The sequence below is a fragment of the Tenrec ecaudatus genome, chromosome 10 (genome assembly GCF_050624435.1).
Source record: "Tenrec ecaudatus isolate mTenEca1 chromosome 10, mTenEca1.hap1, whole genome shotgun sequence".
Classification (NCBI taxonomy): domain Eukaryota; kingdom Metazoa; phylum Chordata; class Mammalia; order Afrosoricida; family Tenrecidae; genus Tenrec; species Tenrec ecaudatus.
Window position 1 is genome coordinate 158,627,437 of NC_134539.1, and position 25,341 is coordinate 158,652,777.

General features: G+C 49.6%; 1 protein-coding gene and 1 pseudogene across 1 annotated transcript; one reads left to right on the forward strand and one right to left on the reverse strand.

The window, feature by feature from the left end:
• Positions 1–10,997: 10,997 nt before the first annotated feature.
• LOC142458508 (E3 ubiquitin-protein ligase RBX1 pseudogene) lies at positions 10,998–11,492 on the reverse strand (annotated as a pseudogene).
• Positions 11,493–15,371: 3,879 nt separating this feature from the next.
• Positions 15,372–21,753, forward strand: FN3KRP (fructosamine 3 kinase related protein). Its single transcript, XM_075562434.1, has 6 exons — positions 15,372–15,576; positions 17,941–18,092; positions 18,330–18,421; positions 19,361–19,443; positions 20,580–20,702; positions 20,806–21,753. Exons 1-6 carry the CDS (start codon positions 15,436–15,438, stop codon positions 21,142–21,144), a joined length of 930 nt encoding a protein of 309 aa, XP_075418549.1. The 5' UTR covers positions 15,372–15,435; the 3' UTR covers positions 21,145–21,753.
• The last annotated feature ends 3,588 nt before the right edge of the window (positions 21,754–25,341 follow it).

Sequence of the window (25,341 nt, forward strand, 5' to 3'; positions counted from 1 at the left end):
CCCAGTCAGCGGATAGCTAAACAAACACTGGTGCGTCCCTCCACTGATGCCACGCTATCATGGTTTTCTGTCCAGGCTAACTCCCAGTGGTTTAGAGTAGGATTGCTCTGCAGGTGGGCTTTTGGGACCAAATCTCCAGGTCTGTCTCCCAAGGTCCCAGAGAAGCAATGAAGCACCCTGACATGGCCTTGTAAGTCCCCCAAAATGACTGGGACTATGCAAACGGGTGTTTGCTAATAGTGCACATGAGGGGCATGGCACCCTTGTGGAGGTGGAACCATGGCTCAAAACGAGCCATCCCCAGTGTGGGGGACCAGCCTCCACAGCCCAATGGGTCCTTGGAAGTGGCTGTGTAACTGAGGGGTAAATTAAAGGAACGACAGACAAGACATGTAAGTGCTCCCCTCTCCCATGGCAAACGGAACCAGAGTGAGGGGAGGGGAGAATGTGTTCTCTTACAAGCTTATATAATCTCAGGCATGCAAGCCACCTCACACACATACTTAACGTGAAGAGGACAAGCTAGGGGTGTACATGCAATAGGAAGGGGAGGTAGTAGAGGCATACATGTGGCAGGAAGGTACACGCATAACAAGATGGGAGGGTTCTAGAGTTAAGATGGTGCCTAACCTTGGTCTTTTCTGAGTGCCCCTGAGCTCTTCTCCAGGGGAGTGAGTGGGCCCTACTTAGGGTTAGATCAGTGGTTCAACCTGCATGCCACGACCTTTAATAAAGTTCCTCATGTTGTGGTGACCCCCCCAACCATAAAATTATTTTTGTTGCTACTTCATCACTGTCATTTTGCTACTGTTATGAATCAGGCAGCCCCTGTGAAAGGATCGTTGGATGCCCAAAAGGGCCGGGACCCATAGATTGAGAATCGCTGGGTTAGATGGTCTCATTGCTTTTGATGGCAGATAACCTTCAGGAGTATAGTAGCAACCATGTGCTTTAAAGCAGCACCTTAAAAATGGCATTATTATGGGTTGGTGGGGCATCGTTGGGAAGAACTTTTACTTAGGAGAATGTGATTGGGCTGCAACTCCAACTCAGGAGCATGAAGTTCTCCCTCCCTGAGGGTGTCGGCCTCCCAGACTCCTTACAATATGAGTGTAGAGAATTTGTCCCTATACATCTCTTCCGGTTTTCATTTTCACACACTCCAGAGGTGGGCTGAGGGGACCTGACCATCACCAAGACGAAGAGCCTGGAGAGGAATGAGTCCTTTGTGCCTGGGGTCCCTGTGCCGGGAACCTCTCAGACCCACGAGACCCACGAGACAAGAACTGCAACACTGCACAGGCGTCCAGAGATGGCGAGCAGCCGCAGCAGTAGAATCAGGGGACCCCTGTCCCAGGAAAGCTGAGCGACTTCAGGCAGGAGGCTTGCTGGTGAAATTAGGTGCCTCTGGGCCCTTATCAGTGGAGCATCCTGAATTCCAACCTGCTACTTTCCTAACCAGCCCTATAGCCACGAGTCTCGTCTCTTGATTTCTCTGTGGCCATTTCAGAAAATGACTGAAGCAGAGCAGTTGATTGAGCTGTGGGAGGAATAGGTGGTGTGCGAGTCAGTGAAAAGATTGGGAAGAAGAGGTAGGTTTGCCCTCCAGGATTCCGTGTAGGATTCAACACTGGGCTGATGCAGATGGGGGTTCTCTCTCACTCGTAGCATCATAGCATCCTTCTTGCAGTCTCTCTGGGTGGGTTTGAACTGCCAATCTCGCAGTTAGTAGTTGAGCAGCTTCTTATTGTTTGCAATACCAGGGACTCCCCAAAAGCGCTGTAAATTTTCTATCTATCTTCCTACTTACATATCTATTTTTAAAAATAATTTTATTGGGGGCTCTTGCAATTCTTGGTACAGTCCATGCATCAATTGTATCTGACATATTTGTACATATAGTCCATTGTTCTTTTCTAGACATTTACTTTCCATTGAGCCCTTGGGATCAGCTCCTCTTTTTTTCCCCTCCCTTACATATCTAATTTTTTTTCATATCTAATTTTAAAAAAACATTTTATTGGGGGCTTGTACACTTATCACAATCCATACATACATCCATTGTATGTCAAGCACATTTGTATACTTGTTGCCATCATTATTCTCAAAACATTTGCTTTCCACTTGAGCCCTCCCCTCTCCCTTCTCCCTCACGAACCCTTGATATTTTATAAATTATTATTATTTTGTCATATCTTACACTGTCCAATGTCTCCCTTCACCCACTTTTCTGCTGTCCACCCCCCAGGGAGAAGGTTATATGTAGATCCTTGTAACCGGTTCCCCCTTTCCACCCCACCCTCCCACTATTGCCATTCTCACCACTGGTTCTGAAGGGATCATCTGTCCTGGATTCTCTGTGTTTCTGGTTCCTATCTGTACCAGTGTACATCCTCTGGTCTAGCCGGATTTGTAAGGTAGAATTGGGATCATGATAATGGAGGGGAGGAAGCATTTAAGAACTAGAGGAAAACTGTGTGTTTCCTTGTTGCTACATTGCACCCTGACTGGCTGATCTCCTCCCTGCATATATATATATATATATATATATATATTCATATCTATTTTTAAATACTGGCTCGTCTCCTCCATAGATAGATAGATAGATAGATAGATAGACAGATAGATAGAGTCATACCTATTTTTAAACAGTTTTATTGACCTCTAATTCACAAGCTATATAATTCAATAGTTAAATCATATCAAAAACAGTTGTGCAATCATCACCGCAATCAAGTTTAGAACGTTTTCTTTGTTCTTGTCCTCATTGTTATTAGCTCCCCATTTCTCCTAACCTCCCCTCCAAACTCCTAAGGAACCATTAATCCTATTATTTTCTTTATAGATTTACCTATCATGGATTTCATATACATTAAAACACACACTTAAACAAGCTAACAACAGCAACAACAAAGTAAAACAGAGGAAAAAATATTAAAAACTAGAACAAATTAAAAATGGGCCTAAAGTAGTGGTGGGATCCAGCCAGTTTGGCAGAACCGAGACCTCCTTTTGTGTTGAGTTTGGCAAACCGATTCCTAAAATGCACTTGTAATCAGGGTTCTCTGTAAGGTGGGTGGTTGGGCAGCTGCCCAGTGTAAATCCCACATTTACGTTCTTTACATGTTTTTTAATGTTCATCTGCACAACAGCATAGTCTAAGCACCCATAGCAATGTTCATTCTGACCATCGGCATAAAAAGTTAGACAGAACTATGCTTGTAATATTTATTCATTTCATGAAACTTGGTATACTTCTGATGAACTATCATGTTTTGTTCCCTCAACGTTGTTATGTCAGTAAACAAACTTGTAATTTAAAGAGAAAAAGACAACCAGAAGGGGAGATGCTTACATTTGTTTCAGCTTTGTATGATGCCCCAAATTCCCATGAGATATGATGAGTGAATTATGCATTTCCTGAAAATGTTCGAAGGGATAAACATAGTGTCAGAGCATTGTAAGTTCAGCAGAAGTGGAAAGGGTTTTTTCAAAGATGTACATAATATGTTCAGAGAAGAGAAGTCACCCAATTATTTCTAATATAGCAAACACAGTGACTATTGTCTACTTGCCCTACCTCTAAAGGAATCAGATCTTTCTCCTACAATGAGAAGATGGTGAAGGATAAGTCACACAGCTGGTGATGCTCAGATGAAAGTAAAGAATATTGCAAGTGAGTTCGCCAATCAAGAAGAAATATATGGAAATATCTTAATTAACCATTCTATTATGTTGTCACTTAATATTCAATACTTTTTCATTAATAATTTAAAACTTTTATAATCTTGTGTGTACCTGGTTTATTGTTCTTATTTAATTATTAACTGAATGAAATAATTAACTACCTCAGTTTATTATTTTTTAAATACTTCAAGCAGTCATTAGGGCAACAAGCCAGTTAAGTTACTTGAGTTCCCACCCTTGGTCAAAAGGTGTCAAAATTTAACCTATTTGCATCTGCAGTAATCCACATTCCAATGCATTCTGCTTGATAGGAAGGCCATTCACATCCTTGATCTATCCTACCTGTCTGACTTTAAGCAGCCTTGGCACTGGGGCCTGCTCATCTGCAGGAGCTTCCCTGCCCTTACACAGCCTTCTGGGCTCATTGCTCCAATGGACAGATGCAGCCTTTCCGTTCACTGCACAGCTCTGGTCTGGGCCTGCCTGATCCTGTTTGACATGCCTAATGAAGATCATCAGTGTACACACCTGTGATCTCCAGGTGCAAGACTAACTGTTCATGGGGGAAAGGCAAAGGCACAAGGGTGGGAATTTCTAGAAGCCTGCTCGAGAGCCATCTGTTCTCTCAGGCGGGAACTTAAACTTTCTCCCAACACTGATTTTGCATAGCCCTGAAAGGTTAGAAGTTAACCTGTAGAAAATGAAAATCAAGTGACCTTTGTTTTCTTCTTGAAAGAGATGACAAGAGCAGAAGTTAAGCTTTGACTGTCACACAGGATGTTAGTGAGTTTAGACTCTAATTTAGCCATCATGCTTTGCAGTCCATCTACCACGGACTGTGTAAAGCATTTCCAAATGCTTTTCAAGACAGCTCTCTCATTCTGGTCCCCTCAGGGCACGCATTGAGTTAGATCCCGCCCCCCAATGATGTGTGGGCATCCTGCCCCTGAACGTGTGAATGAGACCATGCCTGGAAATGGAGTCTTTGGAGATGTTATTGGTTACTTTAACATGAAGTCATATTGGGACATAGGGTTGAATACAAAAAATTCAAGCCTTGAGTTGAAATATTGAAGGACTCTAGGGGCAAAATGTTGTGCGCTGTAGGAACTATCCAAAGGAGATAGAAGGGATACAGTCACTGTACCAAAAAGAATTGGACAATGTTCAACTGTATCAAGAAATAGCATATGATTAAGAAGTGATAGCACTGAAGACAGAAGTCCAAGCTGGACGGAAGGCATTAGTGAAAAGTAAGACTCCAGGAATTGACTGGATACTACATAAAGGGCTTCAGTGAACTGATGCAGTCCTGGAAGCACACACTTGTCTATGCCAAGAAATTTGGAGGACAGCAACCTGGCCAACCAACTGGACAAGGTCCATATTCATGCCCATTCCAGAGAAAGACTATCAAAGCAGAATGCAGAAATTATTGAATAACATCATTAATATCACACACAAGTAAAATTTTGTTGAAAATTGTTTTAAAACAGCTGCAGCAGTACATTGCAGGGAGCTGCCAAAAACTCCAGCCAGTTTCAGAAGAAGGTGTGGAACAAGGCATATGAGTGCTAACATCAGCTCCATCTTGGCTGACAGCAGACGACCCCAACAAGGTGTTTCCTATGCAAAGACATCAAACTGTGTGGATCCTAGGCAGTGATGGGTAGCATGGCAAAGAACTGGAATTCCAGGACACTTCACTGTGCTCATGTGGAACCTATCCATAGACTAAGTGGAAGTTGTTTGAACAGAACAAGGGGATTCTGCCTGGTTTAAAACCAGGACAGGAGTGCACCAGGACTGTAACCTTTTGCCATATTGATTCAATCTGTATGATGAACAAGTAACTCAAGAAGCTGGACTATATGAAGAGAATGTAGCATCAACTCGAAATATGCAGACGACATAACTTTGCTTGCCCCAAACAAGGAGGACTCAAAGCACTTACTGATGATCAAAGATTCCAGCCCTCAATATGGATTATATCATAACATAAAGAAAACAAGCATTCCCATAACTGGAGCTCTAAGCAACAACATGGTAAGTAGAGAAAACATTGAAGCTGTCAAGGATTTCATTTTACTTGGACCCACAATCAATGGTTATGGAAGCAGCAGCCAAGAAATCAAACAACTTATTGCATTGGGAAAAGCTGCTGTGAAAAACTTTTTTCCAGTATCGAAGAGCAAACATGTCCAAGGTACACCTGGCCCAAGCTGTGGCATTTTTAATTCCCTCATGTGGTAGTTACACAATTTCATATCAGCTTGACAAATAAGAATAAAGGGGTGGAGCCTAGCCTGTCAATCAGGTCATAGACTTAACCCTCCTTGTGGGCATGGTCCTTCCATGAGGATTTTGAGAACTCTCTGATGACATTCCTGATGACAAGCCACATGGAATCAAGCTGATGGCAGCCAGAACCCTGGAGATGCTTCCACTGCCACTGGATCCACAAATTTTCCACCCATAAGCCTGTGATCTTCCTGCCTTCAGCATCACTGCATGTGTTACATGAGTCTGAAGAGGAATTTATAGACTGATATTGGATATATAGGCTAATATTGGGCTTATGGACTTGATCTGAACTGGGCTGGGATGTTTTCTTAATATACAATTACTCTTTGATATAAAACTTTCTCTTACATACACCTGAGTGTCTCTGGATTCATTTCTCTAGTCCACTAATGAACTTGTGAAAGCTGGGCAAAGAATGACAAAGACCAAAGAATGGCTGCTTTTCAGTTGTGGTGGTACTGGTGAGGAGTAGACCACGGACTACCAGACAAATGGAAGAAGCACACCCAGATTGTGCCTTCGCCGCTAGCATCTCAAGACTTCATCTCGTGTACTTTGGACATGGTATCAGGAGGGACTACTTCCTGGAGGAATACAAATTACATCATGCATGGTAAAGTAGAGAGTTATTGATAAAGAGGAAGACCCCCGACTAGATGGCTTAAAGTGGCTGTGGCAATGGGCTAAAAAAAAAAAAGCGATTCTTGTGATCCTTGTGTGAAGGGGCCAAGCAGGGCTTCCTTCTGTTCTATGTGGGGTCTGTATCTATTGGGAACAACTTGATGACACCGAAGAACAATCCTATGTGACTGGTGTCCTTATAAAAGAGGAGAAGAGACATGGAAACAGGAAAGATGTCCAGAAATTCCTGGAGCTACTAGAAGGCAACGAGAGGCATGGGTCAGATCCTCTCCCTGGAGCTCCGCGGGAATTTACAGTCAACCAGGGCTTCATCTCTGCCTCCAGACTTCCTGCAGCGGGAACTGTGAAACAGTAAATTTCTGGTGGTGGTCACGTGGTCTTTCCTATCACCTTTCTATCTCTGACTCATGATGGCCTCATGTGCAATAGATCAAAACTCCCCAGTCCCTGTGCATCCTCGTATCGTGGGCCCACTCAGGCCCGTGTTTTTGACCACCAAGTGTGTTCTGGGCCAGGGGCTCACCTTCCAGCACTTCATCAGACACTGTTCTCATTCATTGGGGTTTCAATGGCTCAGGTCCCCAGGCCTTTCTTCCTAGTCTGTCTTAGACTGGACATCAGCTGGAACCTGCCCATCGTGGATCTGGTATCTGCTGGTGTCTGAGATACAGGTAATGTAGTGCCCACCGTCATAGAGCCATGCAAGCCACTGCAGATAAGCCGTCACAGGCAGACGTCCTAATGGATGGGGAGTGGGCTGCCCTTTTAAGCCACTCGGTGTGGCATTTTGTTATGGCAGCCCTAGAAAACACTACCTCATTGAAGAGTTCAGTGGATCCTGGACACAGGTGTCTAACAAGTGAGCTTAGGGAAGTTCCCAGGGACTGTGCCAGTGTGCTCAGAACATGCTGTACTTGAAGCATGGACTCAGTAAACCGGGTGGGAAAGATAGGTCTATTCAGGCACAGTTCGACAGACAGCGAGAGCTGGGCCTTCCCCAGAGGCCTTGGTCTTGGGCCCTGGATCTCTTCCCACCTGTTCTCATTGTAGCCCGAGGGGACAGAGACTCCTGTGTCACCACCCAGGTACTTACAGGGTGCAGCCCTGCATCTTACAAACAGCAGGGCTGCTCCTTGAGGCACTAGCTGCCCCTGCCCATGGGGTTCCCACCAGTGCACTGGCCGCCTGCTGGCTGTGCCCTGCTGCACAGAAAATTCCCAGGAGCCAGGTGGGCCCTCACAGGGAGGGACTTGCTGGGCCACAGAGGGTTGGGTGCTAATTTGGCTGGTGGGTCTCTGTCACTGGGATGACCCTGGTCATTCAGATCCTGCTGACCCGAGTGTGTCAGCAGTTGTGGAAGTGACCTGCCATCTTCCCTTTCAGCCTGGAAGCCACAGTGAGCAAAAGCTGCTGAGAATAACAAACCCTGTTCCCTGGCCGACTCTCTAAAGATGTGACTCTTATTTTTTGGTGGAGGTGAGGCCTCCAGCTCCCCCCGGGGGGGGGGGGCGGGACTACAAGTTACCCTGGGATGCGCTGCCCACACAGCCCCAGCCGTTCTTCACACAAATGCTAGCAAAGCGTCCTTCTCTAGAAGAACAAACAAACTTGGTGCCATGAGTTGATTTTGACTGAGAGCGATCTTACAGGACAGAGAAGAATTGCCCCCTGTGGATTTCTAAGCCTGTATATCTTCACGGGAGAGGAGTAGCTGGTGGTCTCAAACCGCTGACCTTGCAGTTGGCAGTCCAACGCCTAGCCCTCCTCCTGCCTCAAGGAGCAGGAGCTGTGATTGGAAGAGACCAGCTTGGGGTGGGGTAGAGCTGAACAGTCCTGTGTTTGGCTTTTGACCTCCACCGAGGGTTCCCCATGGCCCAGCTGAGTCTCCTGAGGTTTCCATGAGACCCACAATTTTTGCATTAAAATCTCCACATGACACAGAAGAAGGGATTTGGGAAAACACATTCACAACACGTGAGAGCCAGAGAGATTGCTTTAAAAGGGGGAGGAAACCTAGCAAAAGCCGAAGCAGACAGTCTGGCGAGGCCCACACATTTTTTTTTGGTGCCCTTCCAAGTCTGGGGCGTTCTGCAACCACAGGCTGGTGGGGAGCAGGAGAAAATCAGGGTGGCCCGAAGGATACAGTATTCTCTGGAGGAGGAGAAAGATGTCTCCTGTGCCATTCTGGGTAGGCCCACCAGAATCTAGGAAGATGCCAGCCCTGCTCCCTGGGGGGCAGGGCTTCCCTGTGCTCCTGTTTGGGATCATGCTCTTAAAGGCCCGGCAACCCTTCTCACAGGAGCCAATGAGGACAAAGTCCCCGAGAGCTTCCCTTGTGTGGTACCAGGGAGAAGGTCCGTAGGCCTTGCTGGGTCTGTGTGCTGTAGGGCTATACCCCTCCACCTCAATGTGCTCTCAGAGCCCGGCCCTGCCCCCATGTTCACCCTGCACCCATGTCCCCATAGAGGTGGATGCATTGGACCTGTTAGGTAGCTTAGCCTAGGGATTGGGAAGTCTATTGACACATGCCCAGGAGAGCCAGCATAGGACAAAGCTGGATTTTCCCGCGGTGGGCATGGATGGGCGTTAAACCTGGAGCAGCCCACCTGGGCCAGGTGATTGCAATTCAGCCAGTGGGATCAACCTGGGGTCGTTCACGCCTCCCCAGGGAATCCTTGAAAAGGCAGGAACCCAGAAGGAGAGGGGTTTGGCTTGGCTTGGCTTCTTGGCTTGTCTGGTCCTCTGGTTTCGGAGGAAAACTTGGGAGAGAGATCTTTGTGTGACCCTGAGCAGTCTCTGCCAGGCCGCATGGTCAAAAGGAATCCTATGGGTGCCGCGTAAAATCTGAAGCTTCTTTGAACTCTCATTAGATTCCCTTGGATCACGAGCCAGGCTTCGGCGTGAATTCTTTCTCATGCGGAGCCAAGGACCGAGACTGGAATCTAGCCCGTAGAGAGAGATCTTACAGACCCTGGGCCAATACGAGAGGTTGGTACACAAGAACCAGACAGACAGAGGTGGCGACTGAGGTGAAGCAGTACTGCGCCAAGAATCACTGGATGCTGGAGAGCATCAGGAGTGGGTTCTCCTTCAGAGTTTCAGAAGGTGCCAACAGCACCAACACCCTAGTTTGAACTCAGCCTCAGAGCTGGGTGGCAACGGACGGCTGTTTTCAGAGCCTCAAGAGGCACAGACATGGTGGACGCCCGGTTTGGACACGACCTCAGAGCTGTGTGGTGGACTGCAGTCCTCACCAGCCGCCCAGAGCATGCTGCTTGGTTATTGAGCCCGGGAGGACTCCTCGAGCTCTGGCACAGTGATGGTGGGCGTCCCTGGAGGCTGTCCAGGCTGGCAGCAGCTCTTGTGTAGGCAATGAGTGTGAAGCACATCTCCCTGGAAACTCTCGGCTCCTGAGCAGGCTGACCACGAGAGCTCCATCAACAGCGATGGGGGGCAGGTTCTCAGCAACGGGACAAACCACTTCCTTGCCAACTTCACACTCCATCACCTTTGCTCTTGACTGCCCCTTTCGTGCCATCTTATAATCTGCCCACTCCTTCACCCTTGCCCTCTGCATAACCACACCCACCCGGCACCCACCCCTGCATAGCCACGGCCCACAGGCCCCGCCCATCCTCCCCACCCTGCACCACCATCATCCAAGTCTGAGTTGATGTTCATTTGAGCCACTTCTACATTCACTTTCTCTGTGGCCTTTAGAAGACCTCAGAGAATTGATGCACTTGAGTTATGATGTTATTGAAAATACTATGGGCTGCCCTTGGTGGCATAGTGGTTATGTTTTGGGGTGTGATTTGAAAGGTCAGCAGGTCATAACAGGGCTTTCTACTACTGTGAGCAGTTACAGTCTCAAGGGGCAACTCTACCCTGTCCTAGAGAGTCACTAGGAGTCAGCAGTGATGGCAGTGAGTTCTATGGACAGGCAGAACAAACAACTCTGTCTTGGAAGAAGTATGGTCAGAAGGAAAGATGGCAACACTTGGCCTTGTGTACTAGGATATGTTATCACGAAGGACCAGTCCTTGAAAAAGGACATCATCCTAAAGTAGAGGGTCAACCAAAAAGAGGAAATCCCCAGGAGACGGACTGACACCATGGCTGCGACACAGAAATGATGGTGAGGCTGGCACAGGATGGGTGGGGTCTGCTGTGTTGTACAGTTGCTATGGGTTGGAGCTGATTTCAACGGAACCTAACAACAGAACTCTTATTGTTAAAGGAAAAAAAATTTCTACAGTCTCAGAAACACACCTGGGGCAGTTCTACTCTGTCTTGCAGAGTTTTTTTAGAGTTTTTTTGTTTAGAGTTTGTTTAGAGTTTTTTTGTTTTTTTTTTAATCCAACTGGAATTTTATTTGACACAGAACACGATATGGTTGCATGAGCACGACAAACTGAAGACAAGGCAGCGAAGACATGGTTCTATCTAATTATAATTAAGTAACAGGAGGGCGAGGCAGCAAATGAATAACCAAACATTTAAGCTTGATAGAAGAATTCATTTTTTCTAATGCCCAGACTTTTGGAATTCCCACTCTCTGTGTCCAATGGACACACCTGCCGTGTTTTGAGCCAGCGAGAGATGCAGTGGAAATGCAAAGCATGGTTATAGACTCCCCAGGCAACGGTACACTCTTCCGACGTGGCAGATGCCTGGTTAGCTTGACATTCTATGCAGAGATCCATAATGTGGTTCCTGCAGATGGCACAGTTATCAACCACAATATCCCAAGCCCAGAGGGCTACTGCATTCCACTTTTTCACTTCAAAGCGCTTCTTGACCGCGCCGCTGTTGGTGCCGCTCGGGGTATCCACATCCATCGCTGCCGCCATTTTGGAAACACACCGTGTTTAGAGTTTTTAAGGAGCTGAGCCCTTCTTTTTTTTTTTAATATGTAAGGCAGGACATTTAATATGAATGTAAGGGCTTAAAGTTCACACTAAGGATTCAAAATCTAAAACTACAACAGATTTCTCTTGGATGATGAGGGAGAGCTGGATCACTTCACCCTTGACTGCAAAATTTCTAGATTACTGGGTTTGTAAACCTTCCAGCTGTCTAAAACAAAAACAAAAACAGAACACCTGAAAAACTCAGGGCACTATATCTAAGCAAAGGTTGGAATATTAAAGAGCAAGCCCTTCTCAGAAAGAGGGTCTTGATCCCAGCCATACTCTGTTATTAACCTCATGACCTTACAATATTTCTTTTCAGCTGAGTCCTTCTTCAAGTGCTGAGCTGCCCAGAGTGTTTTATGGTTGTCCTCCATGTCACGATTGCAGGTAAATGTTCTACTTGTTGTCCATCCCAACCTCTGCCTAGGGTTAAAGAGGAAGGATAGGATATGCTCCTTATGTTCATGAAGCAGGATTAGGCCTGGATCACTTTCTAATCTTACTAGAGATAAAAGGAGAGAGAAGCAAGCAGAAACTATACAGGAAGGGGTCCTGGTGGGTTCTCATGACCCACGTCTTTGCACTGAGAAAGCCCTTGGCCCAGAGGAAGAGTGGTGTCAAAATACACGGAGATCAAGGAATACTGGGATTACAAATATTGAATGGAGACCGGAAACTTCCTCCAAAGCTGGCAGTAGGAGAAAGCTTTTCCCCAGAGAAGGAACCGTGAATGGACTGCTAGTCTCCCAAATTTTGAAAGAATCAATTTGTTTATTAAAGCTAAAAAAACCCCAACAACCCCAAATTCTCATTGTTCTCTAAAGTTCAATGGGTTTACTGATTATATGTGCAGAAAAGCATAAACACACAGTTGCCATGTAATAAATAATTAGGAAATTGACACAAGTTATAACTACCTTCAAGGTCATACACTAGAGACTTCTCTCTCAAGTGTCCCCTTTCCTACATGGCCACAGCACTATGTGGGGTGGGCTCCCTCTGAAGCATATGAGTGATAAGTATAAGTAGCTTGCACTTATGAGACTGATCCCAGGATGGTTACTCAGGTGGCAATATGGGGCAGGAAGCCCACAAAGGGTGTCTGGGTGATTGGGACTCACTCCCACGGGATGCTTGATGACAGAGCAGACCACCTCAGAGATAGCTGCCCTGGGGGCTTTTACCCTCCAGCTCTTCCCACTGGCCTGCCCTGGAGCAGCTCCAGTGGCCAGAGAAAACCTTTGCAGCGTTTCTGGGGCCAGAGGCTGGATGCTATCTGCTGCCCTTCAGAAGACAGAGGGCATGTTGGCAGCTCACCACCAGGTTCTGCATCAACCACCACACTGACTACAGGTGTGCCTCAGATTTGGCTCCAGATGGTCAATGAGGCATCATGTCACACACTATTTATGGTGTCCCTGTGCATATGAATGTTTACAATATGCGGTAACCTTTTAAATGTCAATAGCATGAGGAAAATGTTGCAAGATGTGGCTCACTTCTTTGGGAGCCCCTGCTGTTGGGAAAATGACCCAGTAGACTCGCTCCATGCAGCATTTCCTTATTTTTCCCCACCACCTATTGTGGGTCGAGGAGCCCTGGCGGTATAGTGGTTACACGTTGGGCTGCTAACTGCAAGGTTAGCAGTTTGAAACTACCAGTCTCTCCACTAGAGAAAGATGAGACATTCTGTCCCATAAAGATTTACCAAAAACAAAACAAAATTATCTAATTAATTAAAAAAATACAACCTTGGAAACAAACCCACAGGGGCAGTTCTACTCTGTCCTAAAGGTTCACTTGGAGGCAGTGATTTCGGTTTCATAGATTATGGCAGGAACGACCCAGTAGTACAGTACTTAAAGGGTGTGGTTACTAACCCAAAGATAGCACCCGCCAGATTCTCAGAAAGATGAAGCTGTCGGCTTCTGTACAGATTCACAGTCTTGGAAACTTTGTGGGGCAGTTCGGACTGCGTCCAATAGGGTTCTCATGCGTAGAAATGGATTGGACGGCCTTGGATTTGGGTGGTGGATCAACATTCCAGTCCTCTGTTATTTTCTGGGGCCGCTGTACACTTGGTGGCTCAAACCACTGAAATCCATTCTCTCAATCTGGAGGCCAGAGCTTGATCACGTTGATTCCTTCTAAGGCGCTTTCTGGCTTTTTGGAGCTACTCTCCATGCCCCCACATCTTTTTTTTTTTATGGGTTTGATTTTCTTTACAGTTCTTTCCTTCAAATCTCTCTTAAAGCAGTAAGAAGCCAACTGGTTGCACACATTAGAAAATTGAAGTTTAAACAAATTGGCTTTTTACCTGTGGGTACCCTGGTCTTCCACCAGTTGTCTGTCAGTTTGTCGTACCACAGTGGCTTGTATGTTGCTGTGATGCTGGCAGCGATGTCACGGGCATTTTGAATCTCCCAAAGCGAACAGGAGTCAACGGAGCCGCCTTCCAGACTGAGAACAGACCACGAAGAAGAAGGACTCAACTCCTCAGTTCAGAAGGAGTCCCTGAATGAATCGAAGCAGAATATTTTCAGGGATAGCACTGGAGGATGGGCCCTCAGGTCAGAGGGAACCAAAAAATGTGATTGAGAAGAGCTGATTTCTCAGAGGGGATTCGACCATGATGATGTGAGGTGGGTAAAGCCGGTGGGGGTGGGACTTTGGGAGCTTCATTTGCTGATGAGGCACCACTCAGGGTTGGGAGAAACAGCTGCAAAAATCTGCTAATGATTCGAATTGCCTCGTCTGCATGTGAAAGTTGGACATTGAATAAAGAAGACCAAAGAAGCATTCCAATTGTGCTAAAAAGACTGAAAGTCCCAGGCACTGCTAAAAGGACAACCCGGTCTGCCTTCGCCCCCACATCTTTTAGACTTTTTTCTTGTGCATTGCAGAGCAAATCAGTTTTCCAGTGAAGATTTAATCTCGGAGACCCTGTGTAGGGTCGCTATGAGTTGGGCCAGACTTCATAGCTGTTCCTTTTGGCTCCCAGGATGACCCCTGGCTTAATTCCAGCTACTAGCACCCTTTTTCCAAGTAAGGACTCATACAGGTTCAGGGTGTCCTGCACTCGGCCCTTGTTTTGTGACACGTTCTTACTGAAAGCCGACCGCAGACGGTACTGGACTGAAATCTGGTCGGGAGGCCGCACCTCTGTTGGCCAGTGAATGTAGTTGGGGAGCTAGGGTAGGACCTGAGCTCTGCTGGGTGCTGTGACACTTCTTGACCGTGAGGGAGGGAGCTGAGGGCCAGGCAGAGTGGGCGTGGTCACAAAGGAACGAGGGCGGGGCCTAGGTTGCTAGGCGGGAAGCTAAGTGGCGAGGCCTAGGCTGGCGAGTGCGACAAAGAGGGGGCCTCAGAGGGAATGGCGCTATGGGCGGGGTCTGAGAAAATGGGCGGGAGCGAGCTCTCAGGCGACAAGGTCAAGGGATGCTCCGTGACAACGGCAGCGAGGCCCACGCTGCCGTCCGCCCCCTGAACCAGGCGCTGCGCTACTAGTTGGCGGTGGAAGGTAGACCAAACAGCGTCGCGTGACCGTCCGCGACCGAGCACCGAACGCGAAGTCTGAGGGAAGCCCCTGTGGTGCCTGGGTCCCGGCCACGCCCTCTACGTGACGTGTTTAATCCCGCATCCAATCCCCGCCGTCTCTTCAACTGCCTCGCCCTCGCCTTCAACGGCAGGTTAATCTGTGTCTCTGTCCCGCCTCCACACGACTAGCGTTTCGCGTCTCAACCAATCCATCCGCATTCTCGTGATTAGGGCCCGCCTTCCTGACGTCTCTCACCCAATCCCGGCGCTCCCTCCCGCGCACGCTCGGCCCGGCTGCATCGCTTTCTTGTACAGTCTCCTGAGGCAGCGGGTTGCGGGTCTTGGAAACATGGAGTCGCTGCTAAGACACGAGTTGGGCTGCAGCTCCGTCAAGGCCACAGGCCACTCGGGGGGCGGGTGTATTAGTCAGGGCCAGAGTTACGACACCGACAAAGGACGTGTGTTTGTGAAAGTGAACTCCAAAGCGGAGGTCAGGCGCGGGGTAGTGGGGGCGGGGACTGTGGGTCGGAATTCGAGGTTGGGGGAGGCTTCGGAGGTGGATCCCGGGTTGGGTCAGAGTCCACGGTAAGTATCCACTTTTGGAGTTAAAGTCCAAAGTTGAGTCTGGATCCATGGGTAGGGTCGGGGTCCATGGTTCGGGTCTGGGTCTGGGGGGCACCTCAGGGTTATGGTCAGGGCTGGACATCAGGGACCTGTTGGGCCTAGGAGTTAATGGCTTGGGGTTCCAGGCTATGTCCAGGTTTGTGTCATTCCGGGGGCCTGATTTGAGGGAGAGTCGAGGAGCGTGTGTGGGCAGGGGTCGCTGGACAGGCTCCAGGTGGGGGTGCCTCCCTTCAGGTTCCAGAAACTAGTACAGTTTTATTTATGTTCTAAAGGAGAATGGCCCTACCTGGCGGTAGGCCACTCTCTGAAATTTGCAGCCTCCACAACGCCACTGCTGTGTGTTTGTGGGACTTTGTCACAATTTGCCTCTGGAGTGACCCTACGTGACTTGCCCTAGTCGAACTGGTCCACGGGCCGCAACAAGGCAGGAACCATTGTGAGGATGGCCAGGTCTGCCTAGCATGCCCTGTGTTGTACACAAACCGCGAAGACTCAGGGTTCACTGGGGGACCCCTAACGACAATGCCCAGATATAGTACTCAGGCAGTGCTTCCTCCTCACCCACCTGGTCACATCTCTCCATTTCTGCCTTCACTAGCACCTGGAACAATCCAGAACGTTGTGCTGGGTTCAGGGGAGGGGCCTCAGCTACATGTGCCTTAGCCTTTGCTCTTCTGCCTTGACTCAGTCTGTAGTCACCTGGCCTCCCTTCTTGAAGTCTTAGGAATTCCTCTGGTAAACGGTTGTGAATATGCTGTCTTTGTCCCACTTCCCTTGGAGTTAGGAAAGTGTACCCACCAAGGGTGGATGCTGGTTATACTGAAAACAAGATGCGTTTTGTGTCTTTTCTTTTAGCAGACTAAAATATCTTCCCAAGTTTGAAGCAAAGTTGCTTCCTGTTTCCCCTCCTCATCCCTGCTGCAGTTGACTGGGCCCGGTTGTTTTTCCCTTCCTCTGGTTTGAATGTGCTTATCTGTCCCTTGCACACCCATGCAATTGCTTCTCGTGCCACCCAGCTCTCTTGGAGCCATTGGTCTCTCATAGCTCCGAGCTTGCACTCAGGAGAAGCAGTGCTCTTGGCTTTCATTACAGCCCTGGGTCTCGTATGTGTAGCTGTCCGGAACTTGGCCTCTGGCTGCGTCTCCAAGATCTTCTGCCTACAGCTTCATTTCTCCTGCACTCCCTTCCCTTCCTATGCTTTCAACAACCACTGCTCTGGCCCATGACCTGTGTGCTCCTGAACCTTCCACAGAGAATTCCTGGGGTTGAGCAGCCCCCTGGAGACACAGTTGTGATGTCTTGGACAGTGTTTCTGAAGTGCTTGCTGTGTTCCGTTAATGCCGCTAAGTAAGGGTTAGCTGTTAACTGGAGGCATCTTGGCTTGGTGCTATTACGAACACTTTTACAGATGAGGAAGCAGTGTCAGAAAGAGGAGGGGATTAACACCTTTAGTAACAGCACCCTTAGTAATCACCCCTGGGGACTCTGCCAGCCATCACAGCTGAGGAGATGAGTACTGCTGAGCGCCTGTACAGCAGGGGGGCAGATGGTCACTGTGCACACACCCACATGAACAGGCCTCCCAGTACAGTGAAACAAGTCATGCCCACCCTAGCCGCTGACAGCGGAGGTTTGGAATGGCGAGTTCTTGGGGGAAGAGTGGGGTGGGGTGCGTGGGGGTGGGGTGGGGAGGGAATGTGTGCTCTCCCGGCTCGAGGTGGTAAAGGAGGTGGTTGGTTTGAAAATTCACCAGGTTGGACACTTTTTGAGTTGTGTATTTTGGTGCATGGGAGAGTGGGTGGAACAGGCTATGTGGGGCCTAGCTTGGGGGTACGCATTTGAGGGGTTCATGATAGGGTTGAGGGCAGGAAGAATAGGGCATGAATCTGGACGGAGATGGCACTGTTTCCCTTTGGACCAGGATGGTACCAGTGGTAGAGGAGGTGACATAGAATGTAGTGGTTCATCTCAGTGAAGAGTGACTCAGTTACCATGCAGCTGGTGTGTCCTCGCCCTCTATGGGCAGGATTAGCCCGGGGAGCCTCAGGACCACCATCTGCTTGGCCAGGCATTAACCTTTCTTCCTGGGCAGCTGTGGGTTTGACCCTTTTGCACGAATCCAGCCCAGCGCTGGACAGCAGACAACATCTTCCACCACTGAGGCTGGCTGCCGAGGCCTTGGCAGGTACTGGCTGAGTGCCCACCTGCCTGCCACTTCCTTTCCCAACAGGCACGGAGGATGTTTGAAGGTGAAATGGCGAGTCTCTCTGCCATCCTGCGCACGGGCACGGTGCGGGTGCCCAAGCCCTTGGCGGTCCTTGATGGCCCAGGTGGCGGAAGTGTGCTCGTCATGGAACATGTGGACATGCGGTACCTGAGCAGGTACGCCCTGGCTGCTGGAACCTGGAGTGTGCATTTGGGGGGAACCGACAGGGTGGACGAGAAGGCTCAGGTGCTCCAGCACGGTGGTGTGCATGAGGCCTGAGGCTGGCCTAAGGACTCTGGGAAGATGTCTGGGTGAGGTGGGGGTGGGCCTCGGTCAGCCCCACCTCCGTGGTATGCCTTTGTGCAACTTCTGCCCCAGATCTGGCGAGCTACTCCTGGTCTTTTCTCTCACAGTCATGCGGCAGCACTCGGAGCCCAGCTGGCCGATCTGCACCTAGACAACCAGAGGCTCGGAAATATGCTGCGCAAGGAAGGCGGCACTGTAGGTAGGGGAACAGAGCTGGGCAGAGCAGGGCACTGTGGGCAGGGTGTGGTGCATCTGCAGGGACGCCTTGTGGAGAGGGAAGGCCGCCCCATGGGCGGGCAGACAGCGAGGTGTGGCCACCTGGTGAAGAGGGGAGGCTTGTGGCCTTGGAAAAGCATTATGGAGACAAGTGACACTTCAAGTCTGGACACAGGGTAGGGAGTGGGTTGGAGTTACAGCCCAGTGGGTGAGTGGTCAATGCTGCTGTGAGATCAGCCTGGAAATCCCAGGCCCCTTGAGAAGAGATGCTTGTTCCCAAAAGGTTTCCCTGGCTTACTCTCCATGGATAGACCCTAATCCTGGGCCTGCTTCTTGAGGCAGGGTCTGAGCAGGAGCAGGTGGGGCAGCACAATGGTGTCTGGGGTTCTATTCCTCCACAAGAATGGCCCTGTCCAGGTGCTGGGCTAGCTCTGCTAAGGGGAGAGTGGCTGACGCCAAACACAAATGACAGACTCCACCTCATTGGATGGACAGACAGACCCCATCTTCCTATGCCCCCGCACAGACTTGGAGCCACCGGGAGTTGCTCTGGTCTTGTGGAGCTGCTGATCCCAGCCTGGTGTCCCAGCCCAGCAGTTTCTCCTCTGTGTCTAGCAAGTGTTTAAGCCCAGTCTCGAACCCACTCCTTCCTGGAGGGTCCGGGGTTTGACGGCTCTTGTAGAGAGTGTCCTCCTGGGCTGTTTTCTCCTGGCACCCTCTAAAGCCACCACCAGAAGCCAATGGTATCTTTTGTCAATTAAGTTGGCCTCTGCAAGCCTCTGTTCTTGGGCTGCCTCTGTGGAGACACTGGCCCCAGGATTCAGTACTGTCTGATCTGTGAAGACGAGGAGATGGGTGGAGAAGGCTCCTTGAGGCCACTCGGAATACAGAGACAATGTCTGCTCTGTTCTTACGCTTGTAGGGAGAGGTGGTGGGCAGGATGAGCGAGCCTCTGTGGACCAGTTTGGATTTGACGTGGTGACCTGCTGTGGATACCTCCCCCAGGTGAGTGATCCCCAGACTGCTCCCAGCTCCCAGCATGCTCAGGTGCAGCGGGGAGGGCACGGGGAAGCACACCCCCATTTTTGGCAGTCTTGGCATCCCTTCCCTAGCTGAGTGTGCAGAGGTACCCGCGAGGGTGGTTTGCTTTCCTGCTCACCAAGCTCAGGGAAGTGGGAGGGAGGTGGCAATGAGGGTGAAAGCTGGAAGCTGGACCATCTGGGAGGCATGGAGCACGGAGAGAAGGTTCCTGAAATGAAAGGGCATGACCTTCGCTTCATGATTCCGCTGTGCCCTGTGTGATGCCCGACCAACAGCGGGTGGAAGTGCAGCCTGGCTCTTCGGGATAGACTGCCTTGGTGAGCGAGAGCTGGGCCAGGACACTAAAGTGTGATTGTTGTATGAGGCTGCTATCAGCTGGTGTGGACACAGCCCTGCCTCTGGGGTCCACTAGCAAATGGGGACGCTTCTTTCCTGTGACCTGTTCCCACCCATACTTCCACTCCTGCACAAGATGGCTCTTGACTGGCCAGGTACACTGAGGCCCTGGCTGCCTCGGCTCCTCCCAGGCCCCGGCTTCCCTGCATAGGACAGCTCCTGCCTGTCTCAGAGCTGCTCCTGAGCCCCCATATCTCTAGCTTCTGCCAGGTCTTCCTGTATCAGAGCTGCTCTGGTTCGGGCATCCCTGCACATCTCATGTTGATCATGGCATTGTGTATCCTTTGGACCCTACACTGAGGGCACGCTCTGGGCCCTTGGTCTTCCCACACACCTGAGTATTGTGTTCAGGCCGGTACTCGGCAGCGTGAGTAAGAACGTGAGGAGAGGCTGAGGAGGCAGAGTTCATCGGCTCCACGCTGGTGCGAGCTGTGTGGCAGGAGAGGTTGTATACGGGCCCTTCTGCTGCTCAGGAGGGGGGGGGGAATGGGTTGGGGTATCCTGTGTGTAGGATGACAGATGAACGGTCAGCCTTGGGCAGCCCCCTTTCCAGGGCATGACAGTCTATTGACCACGATCCCGCCTGCCCTCCTATGAGTGCTGTCGCGGGACGGGGCTAGCCCACAGAGTGGCTGTGTTTCTTCCTCTCTGTCTTCGGCTCTGCCCTCTCGTTGTGACCAATGTCCCCTTGCTGCCCTGTGTAGGTGAACGACTGGCAGAAGGACTGGGTCTCATTTTTCGCCCAGCAGCGCATCCAGCCCCAGATGGACATGGTAGAGAGGGAGTCTGGGGACCGGGAGGCTCGAGAGCTCTGGGCAGCCTTGCAGGTAAGCAGTGCAGCCTGCTGGGTACCCGCCGCCTGGCCAGTCTGTGCATGGGCAGGATGGGTGAGCGGCATCTAAGCCCCAGGTGATGCTGTTCCTTCTCCAGCTGAAGATCCCGGCCCTGTTCCAGGACCTGGACGTGGTCCCTGCCTTGCTGCACGGCGACCTCTGGGGAGGAAACGTAGCCGAGGACACCTCGGGGCCCATCATTTTTGACCCAGCGTCATTCTACGGCCACTCGGAGTACGAGCTGGCAATCGCTGGCATGTTTGGGGGCTTTAGCAGCGCCTTCTACTCGGCCTACCACAGCAAGCTCCCCAAAGCCCCCGGCTTCGAGAAGCGGCTGCAGCTCTACCAGCTCTTCCATTACCTGAACCACTGGAACCACTTTGGGTCGGGGTACCGGGGGTCCTCCCTGAACGTCATGAGGAACCTCGTGCGGTGAGCACAGGTGGGACTGACTCAAGTGCTAGGGCCATGCCCAGGACCCTGCTTCTCTCTCTCCCTGCCATGATCTCTCTCTGGGACAGCAGTGACCAACCCAGCTGTTTATCTTTGGACTCTGAAGCAAGAAGGTGTCCGGAGGTGGTTGTGGCTCGAATTGGTCCTGCACGTGGTCAGTGAGCAGCTGCCCTCATCTCCTGAGGCCCCACCCTCATGTCAATGGGACATGTCCTCCAGGCTGCTCCTGAGGGTGTCACTTCTAGACTAGAAACTGTCCCCTCTAATATTTCTCACAGGACCAGTTCCAGAATCGAGCACATTCCATGACTTGTGGCAGGCCTTGGGCCACCTGACAGGTCTGGACACTGACTCTGGGTGTGACCTGTCCCTGAGTGTCCTCCAGAAATATCAGCCAATCACGCGCCTGTGTTTACCCCACTGTCTGCTTTCTCAAGCCGGGAACACACTCTTTGCAGCGTGTTATGTGAGTGATACACTGATGCTCAGTGCCCTCCCGAGTGCCCAACATGGTGGTCAGCAGTTCATGAATGCCATTGACGCTGATAAATTCCTTTGCATAAAAATAAACTTTTCAGTGGTTTTGAGGACATGTGAGACTGTTTTCATTGCTTAAATAATAACCTGCGATTATTTTCTCAGCCCCCTGTGTTGCACCTGATGATCCCAGGGAGATGTGTTTCTTCCAAGAGCAGCTTTTCTCTGACTTGCTGCAGGGAAAGAAGCATTGCTTCTGAATGGGCAGGCACAACTGCGACTGCAGCTTTGACCAGAGCTGCAGCACAGTGCTCCTCTGCTCGCCTGTGAGTCAGGGTGACACTCCAGTGCCATGGGAGTAACTGTGGAGCAGGGTGATGTGTTCATCTAGAATTATCCAGTGCCCTTAAGGGGAGTACTTCAAAGGAAATACCAGGGCATGCAAGAGGCTAAAGGTGCTAATCGCTCCTTGAGCAAAAGGGACAAAAAGGATACGCTCAGACATTGGCATTTTGTAACTACAAATGTGAGGAGCCAGGCACCTGTAGGAGATAGCTTTACATTAGCATTGATGGGGGGGAGGTGGATGTGATGTGATGAAACAGCCTTCCTGGGATTTGCATTGCAGCATTTCCCCCCATTTTTCAGACAGTGGAGGCGTGCCTCGCTAGGCCTGGCCTGCCAGCCCTGTGGTCACGAGTGAGAGCAGGCCTCATCCACTTTCTTCCAGGTCCTCAGTTTCCCACACTCCATCAATCTGGGAACAAGGGACAGCTCACCATCATGTGGGGGCACTGGAAGGGCTTTTTGGCATCCTTTTTCCTCAGTAACAGCCATTAAGTTCAAAGGTCAGACTAAGTTCAAATATGTGCCACTGGTGTTCTAGGAATACTCGGTTGGAATCTCTGACCACTCCATGGTCTCCTTTCCCCAAGCTACCACAAACGAGTCCCACTGTTTCTACTGCCCCTCCACTTTACCTAGCACGATGTCCTCCAGGGACTGGCCTCTCCTGACCACATGGCCAAAGTACTTGAAGACTTGACATCCTTGCTCTAAGGAACATTATGGCTATATTTCTATATTTCTTCAAAGACAGCTCTCTCTGTTCTTTTGCCAATCCATGGTACTTTTAATGTTCTTCACCACACACACCCCCGCCCCAACTATCATGATCCCAATTCTACCTTGCAAGCCTGGTTAGACTAGAGGATGCACAGCGGGTACAGTTGGGATCTGGAAACACAGGGAATCTAGGACAGATGAACCCCTCAGGACCAACAGTGAGAGTGGCGATATCGGGAGGGAAGTGGGGTTAGAAAGGGGGAACCGATCTCGGGGATCTACATATCACCTCCGCTCTGGGGGATGGGCTACAGGAAAGTGGGTGAAGGGAGATGCTGGGCAGTGTAAGATAAGATAAAATAATAATTTATAAATTATTAAGGATTCATGAGGGAGCGGGAAGGGAGTGGGAGGGGGAGGGGAAAAAAGGAAAATAAGCAGATTCCAGGAACCCAAGCAGAAGGCGAATTGAGAATGATGAGGGCAACGAATGTATAAGGGTGCTTTACTCGTATGTATGTATGGATTGTGATAAGAGTTGTATGAGCCCCAATAAAATGATTAAAAAAATATTCTTCATTAGCACCACAATCCAAATATATCAATTCTTCAGTTTTCCACAGTCAGTGTCTAATTTCCATTTGCATGTGAGGTGATTGAAAATATTACTTGGAGAATAGTTGGTTTGAGAAGCATCCAGAGGGAGTGGGTGGCATATCTCCTTCCAAGCCACCTGAGCCAAGCCTGGGAGAGAGTGGCAGAAGTTGGCAGCCCTTGGCAGCCCTAGACAGATGCATGTACACTAATCACTGGGATTCATGGAAGCAAATGTTGTCTCATTACAGGGATCTCTTGCTATGTGGAGCGGCTTGGAGTTTTCTTTCTCTTTTCTTTCTCTCCTAATCATGGTACCTGTGGAGGGACGAGTGGGGGACAATAAAGTGGGCCAGGAAGTCACTTCTACCACGACCCCTGCATCTACCAGCCGATAACTGCTGAGATTCTCTGTGGACCTCTCTGTGGAGCAGAGCTGGGAGGCAGGCTCTCCCCCCTTGCCCAGCTTCCCTCCCAGACTTCTCCACCCAGCCTGTGGTGCAAGCAGAGTGGGGCAGTGGGCAGGAGGAGAAGGCACTAGGAATCCTAGGTTTCTATATGAAACATCAGGCCTGGATGATCCCTCAAACTTTCTTATTGGTCCCACCCATTGGGCAAGGCCTTGGTGCCAAGTGGAAAGGTGCTAGCTACCTGAAGCCTTGGCATAGCTCTGGCCAGAGCAGAATCCAACAATTTTATTCGCTTTTACCACCAACACTGCCCATCTTGAGCTGTGTCTCTGACGATATCCCTGTTATCTTTTCTCTTCCTGCACTTTATCAAAGGCATCCTCCAATTTCTACCAGGTGGTTATCCAAAGGGTTGGGCTCACTGATCATCCTGAATCTTCTCCTCCCTCAGTCACCCTTTTTTTTCTGGAAGAACTACCAATATGCTGGAGCAGGGGGCTCCTCTTCTGTCTGCAAGACCTGTGGAAACCTTTGTAGAGTCCCAACGGCCTTCCCTTCCTGTCTGAGCAACGTTCCTTCAGTTCTTCCCACTGTGGCAAAGCCGTTGAGTGTTACTGACAGTGGCCTCGTGCCTCTCAAGTCTGAAGGGTGCTGCTCCCTCCCAGACAATTGCTTCCTGTACAGGATCCAGAGCCCTTGTCTTTTTCTCACTCACAGTTTAAAGGCTATTGTGGGGATAATTAAGGAGGCCCCGGCCCCCACCTTTTCACTGAATACATTTAAGGAATTGGGATTGGGTTGCTAAAAACATCTGTGGGGGTGATATATCCAGTGGGTGGGAGTGGACTTCCAAGCCCCCAGAACTGGAGGCCTGGCCAGCTGGACTGTGAGATACTATTTCGTGGCCAAAACAATAGAAGCAGCTTTTGGGGGGATGGGGCAAGGCAGGCAACCTAAGAGGAGTATTGAAGGGTGGGCAGGCGGGGTGTTGACAATTTTCAAAATTGTTGACAGTTGCGGAATTGTTAACTTGCAGAATTTTGTGAACATTAACAGTGAGTCTTTGTTGCTGCACTGTACGAGGTTTTGGAAGTAGAATTAAAAGGTTTTTTTTTTTTTTTGAAATTAAAAGATTTTATTGAGGGCCCTCTCCCCTCCAAAAAAATTATGACCTGGTTCAGACACACCTTAGTTCTCAAAGCAATATTCTTGCTATTCAACATTGTAGAGAGGTCTTATTGAGCAGATTTACCTAGTACAATATGGCATTTGATTTCTTGACTGCTGCTTCCATGAGCATTGATTGTGTGTCCAAGTAAAATTTTAAACCTTGACAACTTTAATCTTTTCTCTGTTTATCATAATGTTACCTATTGGTCCAATTGTGAGGATTTTGATCTTTATATTAGGGACAAAGGGGATGTCTCTCCAGTGCCTACATAGGCCCATAACAGTGGGTTATGGGGAGATCAGGCACACTAACTGGACACCTATGGGAAAATCCAGAACTGATCATGTGCTGACTAGAATCCCCTAAGTGCAAGTGAAACCAAACCTAGCCACAACCTGGGCCCATGACATCACACAGGTGTGGTTACACATAGCCAGTAAGATCAGCCAATACCCTCAACCAT

What these genes read in the sequence shown, in the direction of transcription:
- FN3KRP (XM_075562434.1), top strand. Translation starts at nt 15,436, where the DNA reads ATGGAGTCGCTGCTAAGACACGAGTTGGGCTGCAGCTCCGTCAAGGCC. An exon ending in AAGTGAACTCCAAAGCGGAG is followed by an intron (nt 15,577 to 17,940) that starts GTCAGGCGCGGG and finishes CTTTCCCAACAG; the next exon opens with GCACGGAGGATGTTTGAAGG. An exon ending in GCTGTGGATACCTCCCCCAG is followed by an intron (nt 19,444 to 20,579) that starts GTGAGTGATCCC and finishes TGCCCTGTGTAG; the next exon opens with GTGAACGACTGGCAGAAGGA.